The 13,770-nt window shown below is 50.8% G+C and overlaps 4 protein-coding genes across 4 annotated transcripts; 2 read left to right on the top strand and 2 right to left on the bottom strand.

Annotated features, from left to right (window-relative positions):
* Positions 1 to 459: 459 nt before the first annotated feature.
* On the top strand, positions 460 to 2,598 carry GIQ15_06140 (protein kinase activator Bem1; the record flags this gene model as incomplete). Its single annotated transcript, XM_033553557.1, has 3 exons — positions 460 to 465; positions 518 to 1,561; positions 1,609 to 2,598. The coding sequence occupies 3 exons, from the start codon at positions 460 to 462 to the stop codon at positions 2,596 to 2,598; spliced, it is 2,040 nt and encodes a 679-aa protein (XP_033404701.1).
* Positions 2,599 to 3,820: 1,222 nt separating this feature from the next.
* Positions 3,821 to 5,381, top strand: GIQ15_06139 (uncharacterized protein; the record flags this gene model as incomplete). The annotated part of the gene is made up of 3 exons (XM_033553556.1): positions 3,821 to 3,935; positions 3,995 to 4,749; positions 5,025 to 5,381. 3 exons carry the CDS (start codon positions 3,821 to 3,823, stop codon positions 5,379 to 5,381), a joined length of 1,227 nt encoding a protein of 408 aa, XP_033404700.1.
* Positions 5,382 to 5,716: 335 nt separating this feature from the next.
* GIQ15_06138 (chitin synthase 1) lies at positions 5,717 to 10,400 on the bottom strand (the record flags this gene model as incomplete). The annotated part of the gene is made up of 5 exons (XM_033553555.1): positions 5,717 to 6,620; positions 6,675 to 6,841; positions 6,902 to 7,086; positions 7,154 to 9,708; positions 9,994 to 10,400. 5 exons carry the CDS (start codon positions 10,398 to 10,400, stop codon positions 5,717 to 5,719), a joined length of 4,218 nt encoding a protein of 1,405 aa, XP_033404699.1.
* Positions 10,401 to 11,164: 764 nt separating this feature from the next.
* GIQ15_06137 (uncharacterized protein) lies at positions 11,165 to 12,242 on the bottom strand (the record flags this gene model as incomplete). The annotated part of the gene is made up of 4 exons (XM_033553554.1): positions 11,165 to 11,361; positions 11,415 to 11,854; positions 11,911 to 12,127; positions 12,218 to 12,242. 4 exons carry the CDS (start codon positions 12,240 to 12,242, stop codon positions 11,165 to 11,167), a joined length of 879 nt encoding a protein of 292 aa, XP_033404698.1.
* Positions 12,243 to 13,770: the final 1,528 nt, after the last annotated feature.

The following is a 13,770-nucleotide window of genomic DNA, read 5'->3' as shown; positions in this document are numbered from 1 at the left end:
ACAAAACATCACAACTACTACATAGTCTGAGTATCCATACGGCCGGCCTAGCGCGATCGCGGAACCCTGTCTAGACGAGGATAGAGATCGCACGCCAAACACCCCGCGATCGACTGACGGCCTGCGCCTCACCTCTACCTTAATATCGGCATCGTCCTCTTCAGTATACCAGCATCATATCCTCTATCCTCTAGTTTCTGTCTTCAGCACAGCATCTATCCTCTACAGCATCTCAGTTGAGCAGATCAGGTCGACGAAACACTGAGGGTTACAGCAATACGACAGGCGGCTGTTTGACCAGCGTACGGAGCATTCTGTTCCCACTAAGTCTTTTTTCCGACCTTTGGGCTTAGCTGGAACATCTCGAGGCCTTGCCACCATCCTCTGCACTGCAACGAACGAACACTGCTCTGAACACACGGCGACTGCTACGACCGCGACGCCGCGCTGACCGACACGATGAAGGTGAGTGGCCCTGCATCTTGGCCTGACCATGCGTTTGCTTGCGGCTAACCAGCGCCCCCATGGTTTCAAATCCCGACAGGCCATCAGACGCTCGTTCAAGGGCGAGAAAGACCACAAGTCGCATGTCTCGATCACGCCCAAGTCGGCGCTTGCTATCCTGCCCCCCAAGAAGGTAGGTTCGCCCTCTTCGTTGTCTCGTCCGGCCGTCTGGCCGTCTCGCTTCTTGCTGCTCGCGCTCAACCCCCTCGCCCTACCCCTGACCGGTGGGCGGCGGCGGCGGGCGGTGGATTCCTTGCAGAGGCCCGCTCCATCTCTCCTAACTCTCTCTTTCTTCTGCTTACTTCCATACCTTGAACAGGTTATAAAAGCGCTCTACGACTACCGCCCGGCTTCCGATAAGCGAGAGGAACTAGCCTTCAGCAAGGGAGACTTCTTCCACGTCATAAGCAGGGAAGACGACCTGAACTGGTACGAGGCCTGCAACCCGCTCTTCCCCAACGCCCGCGGACTCGTGCCCGTAGCATTCTTCGAAGTCATCGGCAAGAACCAGCGAGACAGCGGCGACTCCCTGCATGCGCCGCCAGAGCAGTCCAGACAGGCAGCGCACGACTCGGGCTTCGCGGACAGCAGCCAGGCCACGCCAGAAGCAACAAACACCACCAAACAGGCAGCCCAGTTCCGCATGTCGGCCTTAGGGAAGGGCTCGGGGGCCATGGTCTACGGCATCGTCATGTACGACTTCAACGCCGAACGCCCGGACGAGCTCGAGGCCAAAGCCGGCGAGGCCATCATTGTCATCGCGCAGTCGAACCCCGAATGGTTTGTCGCAAAGCCCATCGGTCGATTGGGAGGGCCGGGCCTGATACCGGTTTCCTTTATCGAGATCAGAGACATGTCCACGGGGAAGTCTGCTGCCGACCCACTCGAGGCCGTCAGGCGCGCTGGCGTACCCCGGGTGGAGGAGTGGAAGAAGATGACGGCCGAATATAAGAATAGCTCGATTTCGTTGGGCAAGTTCGAGAACGGAGCTCAGCAGGCGGCCGCGGATCTCGAGAGGATGAGTCTTAACAATTCACGTCCCAGCGGGAACGACTATGTAAGTAGACCTTGGATCATGCCATATCACACCGCTGACCGACTTAGAATCATCAACGAAACCCGAGCAAGACGCAGCAGGCTTATCCACAGCAGCAGCAGCAACAGCAGCAGCAGCAACCACAAGCCTACCAGCAGCAAGGCCACTACCAAGTCCCTATTCCGATCCACGCATCGATCCCACGGTACTGTTTTGATAACGACAAATACTGGTATGTCGTCGAAGTGCAGATGGAAGACGGTAGGTGGTGGGAGCTGGCTCGATACTACCACGACTTCTACGACTTCCAGATCGCCTTGCTCTCCAAGTTTGAAGACGAAGCTGGCAACAGGGGCGGCCAACGCACTCTCCCATTCATGCCCGGTCCCGTAACCCAGGTCACAAACGCCATATCCAACGGCCGACGACAGAGCCTAGACGAATACGTAAAGCAACTGCTCGCCATGCCACCGCACATCTCGCGCTGCCAGCTCGTTCGCCAGCTCTTCGCACCACGACCAGGTGATTTCGAAATCGATCCCGCCGTCATGTCGGACGATTACCGACTCTCCAGCGGCTCCCAGCAGTCTTCAGGCCACAACCCATCGCGAACCGCATCTCGACAGTCCTCCCAGGGGCAGATGAACGGCGCCAACCCAGCCGGCCACCATCAGTCCCAACGACCAACCCACCAACGAAGCCAGGGCTCAGTATCTCAAACACCAGGCTATCCTGGCCAGCAGCAGCAAAATCAGGCCCCATCGATGTCCCGCCAGGGAAGCTCATTCAATAACCAGATGCCCTCTTCCCAAAGCGCAGGCGCAATAAAGATCAAGGTCTTCTTCCAGGACGATATCATCGTTATCCGTGTTCCGGACGACATCGGCCTGCGACAACTGGTCGATAAACTGAGAGATCGTCTCAAGGTCGACGAAGGAATGGTAGTACGATACAAGGATGAACCGTCCAACTCGTTCGTCGAACTGCTAAACGATATCGATTTGGAAACTGCAATTCGCCGAAACGCCAAGCTGATGCTCTACGTCAGTATTGCATAATCTCTCGTCTAGAGCTACTATTACCATATTACCTGCTACGCCTATCACCCGTTTCTTCCTGCTTCCGCTTCCCTATGTTGCTTGCATTTATCCTCTGGGTTTCCCTCTTATACCTCTTTGCTTTTCCTCTCTGAGGCGTTTCTTCGGATCTCTCTCTCTATTGTTATCATTTCATCTCTCTGTTCTATATTTTCAAATCTACCGATACACCCTTTCTGTCAGCATATACCTGTCATTTAACCTGCTCCCCCTTTCCTTTCCTTTCCATTTCCCCTTTTACTGACGCGTGAATTTTCCTATGGCTTATGCAACGTTTTTAGAATCCCAATGTCTTACGTTCTCTTTCGCTTTTGTATTTCCTATGTCTTTCTGTCATGGCTGCTAGGGTCTTGTTCTTTTCTTAATGGTCATTTCAATCTATTCTATTTTGTTTCTCCATGTTTTCTCCTTTATCATTATCTGGCGATCTAACGAACCATCCTCTTGTATTCTGAAGTATTATTGTGGAATGGAGCGGGGGAAAAGTTTCATACTGACAGCGATGAATTGCATGTGTATCTTCTACCCTAATAACTATCTATTATTTACTATTTACTCTATAATCTATAACTTCTTCCTTTTACATCTTTATATCTTCTACTTTTATATATTTAGCCTCGGCAAGAGCACGGGAGCGCTAGTCCCAAACAGGAAAGTGTGGCGTTTTCATTTGAAGTTCGAAGATTCAACATTTAAACCATACGATTATATACAGACACACGTCGCATCTCTCGCTCTTCTCTCTCTACATATAGATCCAGACTCTCCTTCGTTAAAAGGCTATACGTCGCATGCTACGGCTTGAATAAACGCACCGCTTCCCTCGTTGACGCCTATATTCCATGCTTGGGGACCGCCGGTCCAATTCGAACCGATATAGATATAACTGCATGGCTTGGAAGGTGGATATAAACAGCCGGTTTCGCAAATAGAGAGGAGGAGGGGATATAAGAAAAGGATGAGGCCTGCCATACGCTCGTTTCATGCGCTCCGGCCGTCTCTTCACGCCTCGTCAGCGACCACATCGACCAGGACGAACACAGTGTGCGCATCGTGTTTAGGTCGAGCTGCCGCTGGCAGACAGATAAGAAGCTATGGAGGCTCGTCTTTGCTTCGTGCGAGCGCGCGGAATGCGATTCAACCTATAAAGGCAAGGAGAAGGGATGGTGTGTCGACGAGGACGATGGCGACGGCCGTGAATGGGAAAGGGAAAGTAGCAGATGCGACGTACGGGCCGCTGCAGGAGTACGAAAGCCGGGTAGAGGCAGGCCATTTGAGGGACGACGACCATCAGAGGGGTATGTATTCTATTCTTGGTTATATACCTACGTATGAACATATACTAACTTTGTACCAGCAATCATCCAGCATCTCCAAGACCTTCATGATATGCTGCTGGACTATAAGGCGCCCGCCGTAGTTCATCCATCTCTTGAATCGCTAAATGCCGGACCACCCAAATCCTCCTTCTTCGGCTTACTCTTCAATAATACCCCCAAGCCAGCCGAGGCGACGCAGATACCTTCCAACCTCCCCAAGGGACTATATATGCATGGCGATGTCGGATGCGGCAAGACCATGTTAATGGACCTTTTCTATGATACGCTTCCTCCAAACATCACCTCGAAGACCAGGATACATTTCCATAACTTCATGCAAGATGTTCATAAGCGGTTATTCGCAGTGAAAGCAACGCAAGGCGCTGACGTTGACGGAGTCCCCTTCGTCGCCGCAGATATCGCTGAGAAATCAAGCGTTCTTTGCTTCGACGAGTTCCAATGTACCGACGTGGCTGATGCGATGATTCTACGCCGCTTGCTAGAATGTCTCATGTCTCACGGGGTTGTCCTCGTAACTACATCCAACCGCCATCCAGACGATTTGTATAAAAACGGAATACAGCGCCAGTCGTTTCTTCCCTGTATCCACCTGCTCAAGACCGCACTAACTGTTATAAACCTCAACTCTTCCACGGATTACCGCAAGATTCCTCGACCGCCGTCTGGCGTCTATCACTACCCGCTAGGCGTGGCGGCAGATCACCATGCAGAGAAATGGTTCAAATATCTCGGTGACTTCGAGGATGATCCTCCGCACCCTGCTGTCCATCAGGTATGGGGTCGTGATGTACCTGTACCACAGGCTTCAGGGAGAGCTGCGAGGTTTGCATTCGATGAAATAATTGGTCGAGCAACGGGAGCGGCAGACTACATAGAACTCATGAACCATTATAACTCGTTCATCATCACTGATGTCCCGGCAATGGGCCTTCACGAACGAGATCTAGCCAGAAGGTTCATTACCTTCATTGACGCAGTGTACGAGAGTAGGGTAAGTGTCTACATCATTATTCTTTATAAGGCTCCTTTATCTAACGCGGAAAGCAGGCAAAGCTCGTACTCACCAGTGCTGTCCCACTACGTAACCTTTTCCTATCAGAGGACGATATAAAAGAAGCCAGTTCAAAGGGTGATGCATCCTCGACCAACTCCGAGCTACAAGACGATATGCGCAATCTCATGGACGACCTCGGCTTATCCATGGACCAACTTAAATCCAGTTCAATCTTTAGCGGAGACGAAGAGAGGTTTGCATTTGCCAGAGCACTATCCCGTCTTGCTGAGATGGAGAGTAAGCAGTGGGTTGAAAAGGGATTGGGAGTGGGTATGGATGAATCGCATGGCCGAGAGGATAAAGAAGCCTGGAACAAGACTAGAAGTAAGTGGAGAGAGGATAGCATGTAAATTTTCCTACTTTCTTCGTTGGGGGTCTGCACCCCGTTGTTTATAGATACGCTCATAGATGGGCGTTGGTTTACTTGTATATACAATGGATAGATCATAGATTCTTGTCTTTAGAGGGAATCTCGTTTGACTACTCCGTACGTACATGGAACATCATTAATTTATAAATCCCAACCATCATAAAAACACATGAACTATACTCATAACAAATCCAATAACTCCGGGACCGCGATCATGTAGCGCGTACATATCCCCGACATGCACACAGAAATTTTAAACAAGAACTCCTCGTGTACATCTTTGACAAAAGGGACAAAAAAAAACAAATGAAATCATCATTTCCTCCAAAAGGCCACTTTTCCAAACTGCCGTTTCACAGTCCATCCAGTTTCACTAAACCAGTCGGTGACCTTCTCCTTTATGTTTCTATTAGGAAGTCTTCCAACAGAACTTGGAGCACCAGAGCTGCCTGCACTGCTACCGTTTGAACATTTGCCAGCGACAAACTTCATCCTACCCTCAGCAACCTTCTGAACGACGTTGAGTATTGCAAAGGCAGTAGAACCTATGCCACGGAATACAGCAAGGCCAGCGACACTCCATAGCACGAATGCCAAGTAGCCATTGGTTCCAATGTGCTTGTTGCTGTATGACTCTGTCACAGCCATGCCTAGGATGGCGTTGGCAATCAGCCATACAGACACCATGTATGTTCGGACAGCGCGGTAGTAGTCTTCTTGCATCTGTGATTCGGGTATTGGTGGCTGTTCCACCTCGAGTCTATCGCGAAGATTGCGAAGCGCCTCATCATATCCGCTATCAATATCAAGCTGTTCAGAAGGCATTTCGAGCTCGACCGTTGACGAGCCTGTGGTACGTGCCGCACCGAGATCGGTGTGCTGGACATTGTCTCCCTTTGTACCCCAAGTGACATCATGGGTGTTGCAGAAGGCGTAGACTTGTAGCGTACAGATGTAACTTGGTAACAGGGCAAAATATTGAGCGGACGAGGTAAACATGTGCCAGGGGTCAAGGTATATGAACGACATGATGAAATAAAGACCAACGGTTGATAGAGTCGAGACGATCACGTTTGTAAACACGTTTTGACCTAGAACCAGCTTATCTTTATTCGACTTAGACGTAAATTGGCTGACGACGACATATAATCCGGCAAACGTCGTATATACCATGATGATACTGTATACAATCATTCCACTAAGGAACATTTTCCTCGCACTAATCAAAGTAAGCACGTATTCAGATAAAGCGGGAGGATGAATCAAAACTTACCCCTGAGGCCGATTTCCCATGGACAGGATAAATTGCAAGCAGATAAGTAGAACACAGGCATATCTCAGAATAATGAATATGACGTTCGCTATTCCGTGACCAAACGGATCTACTTTCGGATCCGCCACCGCTAAAGCGACGAAGTAGAATGTGATGTAAAAATTGGCCTAAGATGCAATCGTCAGTTTTTGCTTAACTATATAGATTTCAAAATAGACGGTCCATACCAGAGAGAAGAAGGTGAAAACCAAGCTAACGAATTGATATACGAATTCAATATGCAGCAAAATCTTGCGAGCGAGAGTGTGGTCAGTTTTCCAAACCTGTCGGAAATGAATTAGAGAGTAGACGGCTGCAAAGAACGCTCCGTTGAGCCATCTTCGACGTTGAGAGATGAATTCCGGCACGGTATCTAGTTCTAGTTGTTAGCAGGGAGAGTTCCATCACTAAAGAAATAAGAAATTGACAGATCAACTTACCTGGAACATCGGTTTCACCGACAGCACTCTTGACAAATTTCAACAACCATTGCTCCTCCCTTTTAGCAACGAGCTCCCAGCATAGAATACGATCTTCAGCAAGATACATATTTGCCGTGAAAACATCGGCATTTTTCCCGTGCAACATCTCACCCTTGAAATATTGGCTGAGGGGCCCATGGCCGGTAGAGTCGTTTTGCAGAGCATGGTACCTGTACGCACTCAGCGCACCAGGCAAGACAGTGATATACCCAAACAGAGATTCGAGCGGTTTATCCAAAATATTGGACATTTTATATTCAAAGTTCTGAGACGCAACCAAGGGGTTGAGTAGGCCCACCCATCCCTTTCCTTTACCGGCTTTGATTTCACCGGCAGCGCCGGCTACATTGGAGTCCTGATCAAATGCTTTCCAGAGATGGTACAAGGCAGTTGATTCCGGTTTCGTTCCAACATCAAGCAAGATGCAAACATTGGGGTTTAATGCGCGACCGAAGCCGTTGAAAAACCATCGATGAGAGTTGAGCTTCTTCTGGTTTCGTTCTTTGAGACAGAATATCATCTGGCAAGGCACGATACCTTTCTCGGCACCCTTGAACTTCAAGTCCGGATCCAGGGAGACTTGTGTCGTGTATTCGTACACATGGGCTGTGACCTCCTTCTGGTTAACTATGTTCTTTGCAATACCATCTTGGTACACGCCGATGGCTCCGAGTGCATTCAGAGTGCGTGGGTGGACCTTGTGTCTTCCATCAGCAATGATGCAGACAACGATTTTCTTCCACCCGTCCTTCCCCCATGTTCGCGATTTGGTCCTGGAACAGAAATGAGATATGTTTCTCATGATTCCATGCATCGAACGGGTAAAGTCGATTTCATTTTCGTTATACATCGTAACGCAGATAAACAGTTCGGTTTCGCGCATGGTACTGCCGATGTTTTGACGAAGTTTGTACCCCTTTGTTACAAAGTCATCTGGATCGCAAGTCACGGCCGTGTATCTCATGTGGGTGAACTCTCGATCATCTCTCCTAGGCAAAAAGCTGTGTAAGATGGTAGGAATTTTACATTCCAGGATAAGCTCTCCGTTGACAAGCTTGACCTCTTTCTTTGCCATCAACGCCTGCCTCACGCCTCTCCTATCCTGACGGCCGGTGGGTGCTGCGGCATAGACTTCGCTTTCGCTTTCGTCGTCGTCATCGTTTTCGAGATCGACCTTTTTCATCTGTTCCTTCTCATCGGTCACCATGGTTGACTCGCTCATGTAGGATTGATAAGACCTCAAACTGCCATGTGACGCACGTTTGGGATCTATGGTCCTGCCATTGCCTCCAAAAACATCATCCATTTCGTCACTCGGGTCAACGTCTCCTATATCGATGGCGGTCTCGCCGGAATATGATACTGGTGCTGGAACTGAGAACAAAGGTGCGGGAGGAAGTGGACGCCGTGGGCTACCTCCATACCTTGAGCTAGGAGTTCCTGGCCGGGGACTTCCATTGAGGTCTGGTGGCTCGTAATTGATGCTCGAGACGGATGACGGGCGTCGTTGCCAGTCTGTGGCACGAGACGGGGTCCACGGCCTCGTTGGCGAAGGGGCCCGTATTGAATATTGAGATCCGTCTACGCTGGGAGCTGAAGGAGGGGGGATGACTGGTGCCTGGCCTATACTCGAGGCAGGCCGTGAAAGGGGATTGGTGATTGTGGAATTCTGATGGTGGGGGGGATGATATCGCTGGGGGGAGGGCCTTGAGGTAGATACCGGGGATCTAGTTAATCTCTGGTCAGCTTCAAGTTCATCGATTGCTTCCTGAATGGCGGGTAGCGAACCCCCAAAGTCGGTATGAGTTGGGGCAAGAAAGAAGCCGTCTAGGGCAATGTTGTCATTCTGGCGGCTGGCTCTTGGAAGAATCGGTGGTTTGGGAGTAGCCAGACGCAAAGGGGCAGGGAGAGCAGGATGATACATCCGCAGAGAGGCCGTCTTCCCCCTTGCGCCATGTTTGATAGGGCCATCTTTCTTGGGGAGGACATCTAGAGGGATATCTTGAGGCAGGGCAAGGAGACGAGTGTTGTCAGGGGAAGAAGGGCAAGGGATAGTGACTTGGGCATGGGCAGAATGTGATTCCGCTGAGATATTGCCTGAAGCCGAGTCCAGCGGTCCTGGAGCTTCCATCACTGTGCTTGTGCTGCCATCCTGGTGAGATGTTACATACTGTTGACGCTGAATTATCGACGGCCGACGCATCCCAAACTGCGCGCTCCCAAGGTCACTGGCAAGAGAATAGGTGTCGTAGTTATCGTAGCTTTCGTTTATGCTGCTGCCAGTGCCGGACGGGAGCAGTCGCATCGTCGCAGAGGCGTTCGCTCCGGCGGCGGACATGGAAGATCTCATGTCATCGTTATCGTCGTAGTCGTTCGGCGTCATGTAAGACGGCGGTTCTTCGCTGTAGCCCGGAGGAGCCGAGCTGGCAGGCGTCCCTGGACGGTCCATTGAGCTGTTGTCGAGCTGGCGACGGTTGAGATAACGGTTCAAGTATAAGGACGGCTTCGCGGATCTATATCGAGTGTATAGCTGGCATGTTAGGGTAGAGGGCGATTGCAGAGGACGTCAGGCCAGCAGCAGAAGACTTGTAACTAGTAATGCGAGTAGTAGAGCAGACTTAGCACAGGATGTAAGATATGAAGCGCCGGGATGCGATCTGGAGTTATAGAAGAAGCGCTCGCTCTGTTGATACGCGTTGTCATGGCAACCATGAGTAAGCATATATCTACACCATGGACATAACAGACGATATAGATAGATATACGGAGTAGATATAGAGATAGATAAATGATACTACATGCTCTCGACAGTGCTGTCAGGCTTGTATCTGGCTGGCAAGAGATCCTGCACCCTCTCGACCCTCACTGTCCCGTCGCTGTCTCTCACGATCGCCTTGATGTCCGGATGCAAATCGCACAGCACTTGTCTGCAGCGACCACACGGACTGAGCACCATCCTCCCCTGGTTCCCGACGGCCACGATATGGGTGAGTTTCGGAGGTCCAGCTACGGCCGCGACGCCCAGGACGACGAGCTCAGCACACGGTCCGCCGGTGAAGTGGTAGACGTTGATGCCCGTGAAGATACGGCCGTCTTCTGCGAGCGCGGCGCTGGCGACGCTGTAGTCTTCAGACAGCGGGATGGCCTCGATGGCGCTGGTCGCGACTTCGATGAGGTTCTGTTCTGCGTCGGAGAGGGTAGACATCTGTAACTGTTAGCGTGTATACCTATATATCTACGGCTTGCCTACCTTAAGTGTATGTTTTTTTGGACCTTATACCTTCAGATGTATACTTTGATATATGTAGAGAGTGTGATGCGCCTTCGTCAGTTTATATATCCTGAACTGGAGCGGAGGCCGATATAAGATGGACGACCCTTGGCAGGCGAAACCCAGACGGGACTCCGATGCAAGAGTGGAAGCTCACGGCCCGTATCCAGGAACCAGAATCTCGTGTTTACCATATATCGTGTCTGGGAAGAGATGTATTCACTATAGCAATTTAGATATAGATATATAACTAAGGTGGGAACAAGGAAAGGTTGACTACAGGAAGACAAGACGAAAGGAGAGCCGGATAATCATTATTAGGGTAGAAGGATAGCTAGGCCACACCAACTGAAAGAACGCTATCACTGAACGACGCTGCTCCGAAAGCCACTCGAAGACATATAAACACTCGAAAACGCATAGATCATGATCCGAATTTGACAAGGATAGAGGAGATGATGAGATAAGAGAAATGAGAGATGAGACAAGGGAGTATATGATGCGAATCGCACTCTTTCTTGTTTCGTATTTGTGTTCTGACGGAGCAGTGATGGTTGGCTGATGTTCCGTGAGGAAGGAAATATTAATATAAGAGATAACAGTGACAGGGTGGAGATGTCGGGTTAACCATGGTGTACCCAGGATGTCGAGTTGAGCTAGATTTACGGTACTGGGTAGACGTTAGTGCTGTGGTCAGTCTACTCGTTGGCGAGAAGAGGCTCGCGTTCGCGGTCAGCCTGCTCTGGCTCCTCGCGGGGCACGAGGAAGAAGTTGAGGCCGAGGAAGTTGGTGGTGGTGCTGTAGAGGGAAGAGACCATGAAGACACCGAAGATGGTGAAGGCAAAGATCCACTGGAGGGAGATGATCTTGATGGCCAATTGTTTGAGGGAGAGGGCTGTCTAAGTTAGCTATTGTACGTTCACTTCCCCTTCCACGATTGAAACTTACAGAAGGTCAACAAGCTGAGAGCGTATCCGAAGTAGTGGTCGTTGCGGATGACGATGTGAGCCTGTCCGTAGACGAAGTAGACCCAGATGAAGATGTTGGCTACGAGTCTCATGGGCGTGCTGTTGCTGCCCACGGCCACGGCACCGTTCCAGAAGAAGGTAAGCAGGGACCAGGCATAGGGACCGGCCACGACGGGGAAGTGGATGAACGGGTGCAGGTCCGAGAAGCTCCAGTAGACGGTGGCCTGGTTGATCAAGCTGAGGATGTCAAAGACCTCTGCCCACCAGAACTTGGCGTGGACGAAGAGCAAGGTGAAGGCCAAGACGAAGAGGTTGTTGAGGACAAAGTAAGGGGCGACGTTGGCGGCCGTGGTGACATGCTGTTCATCCGAGCTCCAGAGCTGGCTGATGTAGCCGAGCTGGGAGACAAGAAGAATAATCCTGTTCAAGGTAAGTATACATACAGCTTTCCCTCCTGATTCTGGGTATTGTCTCACCAGTAGATACCGGTGACTACCTTGGTCTGGGAGAAGGCGTTGAGGTGGTCATCGTGTGCGAGGACGTGGTCGTGCTCTGGCGCGCTCTTGTGGCCACCACGATGGGTGCAGCTGTAGACGCCGAAGCCAACGACGAGCAGCCAGGACACGGCGCTGGCAGCCTGGTAGGTCCAGATGGAGCTACGCTGGTAAGACGAGCGCTTGACGAACGGGTTGTCTGGGGTTGAGACGAGTTAGAACCATGCCATGCCAGCTCACAAGGACCGACTGGTCAGACGACGATGCCGGTAGGTGATCTCAAACTCACAAGTGTGGACTGTTGAGTCTGCCATAGCTGCGGATTCAGAAACTGTTCTGATATCTATGCTGTTTCGCTGGTGTACGGAGTATCCTCTGCTGCTCTATTGCTGGGGATGTTGGCGAGATGAAGACCTGACGTTGTTTCCCCTCCCCGCAGACAAGAGGCCGTAAGCTAGTACTAACCTATCCTACTAGTGAACTCGACTATGCTATGCAGAGCTAGTTGGGATGCGAAGAGACGAAGCTTGAGTCCTTCCACCACACACGGCGCATGCTGAGATGGATGGAGGAAGCTGGAGGAGGAGGAGAAGAAGCAAGGAAGGGCAGCTGACGGTTTGTGCACCATCAACAGTGGGTACTCTTACTTAAAACTACTTATGTTTACGTGGTTGAGACAGCAGAGACAAAGTACTTTTAGGTAGAAGGTACCTCTTGCTATGCTGATCTGCGGGGTCGTCACATGGTGTTCCGCTTAGGGACGGCCTTAGTCAGCTTACTCATCTTTCTTAGTCAGACATTAGTCATGTTTTAGTCATTACTTAGTCATCTACTCTATCTCAACTTCTTCTTTAACATCAACATCAACATCTACGGATACACTTCTATACTTCTACAAAACAAGCCTTCGTGATAATAAAGGCCGAGGATATGGTGACTGCCGCGGTTGGCGGCCACTATCCGAATACGTCTACTAGCCGGCCATGGGAGCCTTGAGCTGGCCTGCACGGCAACACGGAGCCTGGAGACGGGAGATAAAAGGCTACGTATTGATATCGACCACCCCGGCACTCTCGTCAGCCCATCACTATATATAAACATATATATTTTACACGAAACAGCCAAGACAGAACGACCCCAGATGGTTCTCTTGGTATTAATAAGAGGAATACCTTCTTTCGCCTGTCTGCATCGCCTATTGGCCGCGGCACGGGACAAGCGCAGATGAGCCTGACCAACTCAAAACCAGGGAAAAGAAGATGTTTCTCGAAGGAGGGCATGGTTCCACCGCCCTTCGACGATCCCACTGGTTCGAGAATAAGGATAGGGTCTGATCAGGAGCGCGGGTCGATCAGGTTCGCCGTCACCGGGAAGCCGAGAAGTTCGAGTCCAGTTTCTCCCTCCCGAGTCTGATCACACCTGACTCTCTCCGGCTGAGCCTGAGACGATGAAATAGAATATTGAGCAGGAGGCTGCATCAGTTACCCCGTACTATGTACGATCGATGAACCGCTGCGAACTCTTCCCCGCGCTGCAAGAAGGTTACCTGGCATTTCTTGCCTTCATCAGCTTGCTACTTGGCGTATCCACTGCTCGACGTCAATTCAAGACGTGCCTCTGGGGTCGCGTGGCTAGAGGTGGTATCACAGCAGAGATGAACTAGCCGGGCGCTGGGCTGTTGACAGCACCTGCTCTCACCGCCGTCGCCGTCGAACCCTAGGGCAGGCTATCTTCATATGCCCATATCCGGATAGGTAATTAAACTCACGAGGCTATCATGGGTATCCCGGGGAGCCCTGATTGTTGCACATGGGGGGGATTCTTCAGGTAGGATTCCGAACC

This window comes from Arthroderma uncinatum (assembly GCF_011692745.1).
Source record: "Arthroderma uncinatum strain CBS 119779 chromosome Unknown scaffold4, whole genome shotgun sequence".
Lineage (NCBI taxonomy): Eukaryota > Fungi > Ascomycota > Eurotiomycetes > Onygenales > Arthrodermataceae > Arthroderma > Arthroderma uncinatum.
The sequence above is the reverse complement of the archived record's forward strand: the minus strand, read 5'-3'. Positions and strand labels throughout refer to the sequence as shown.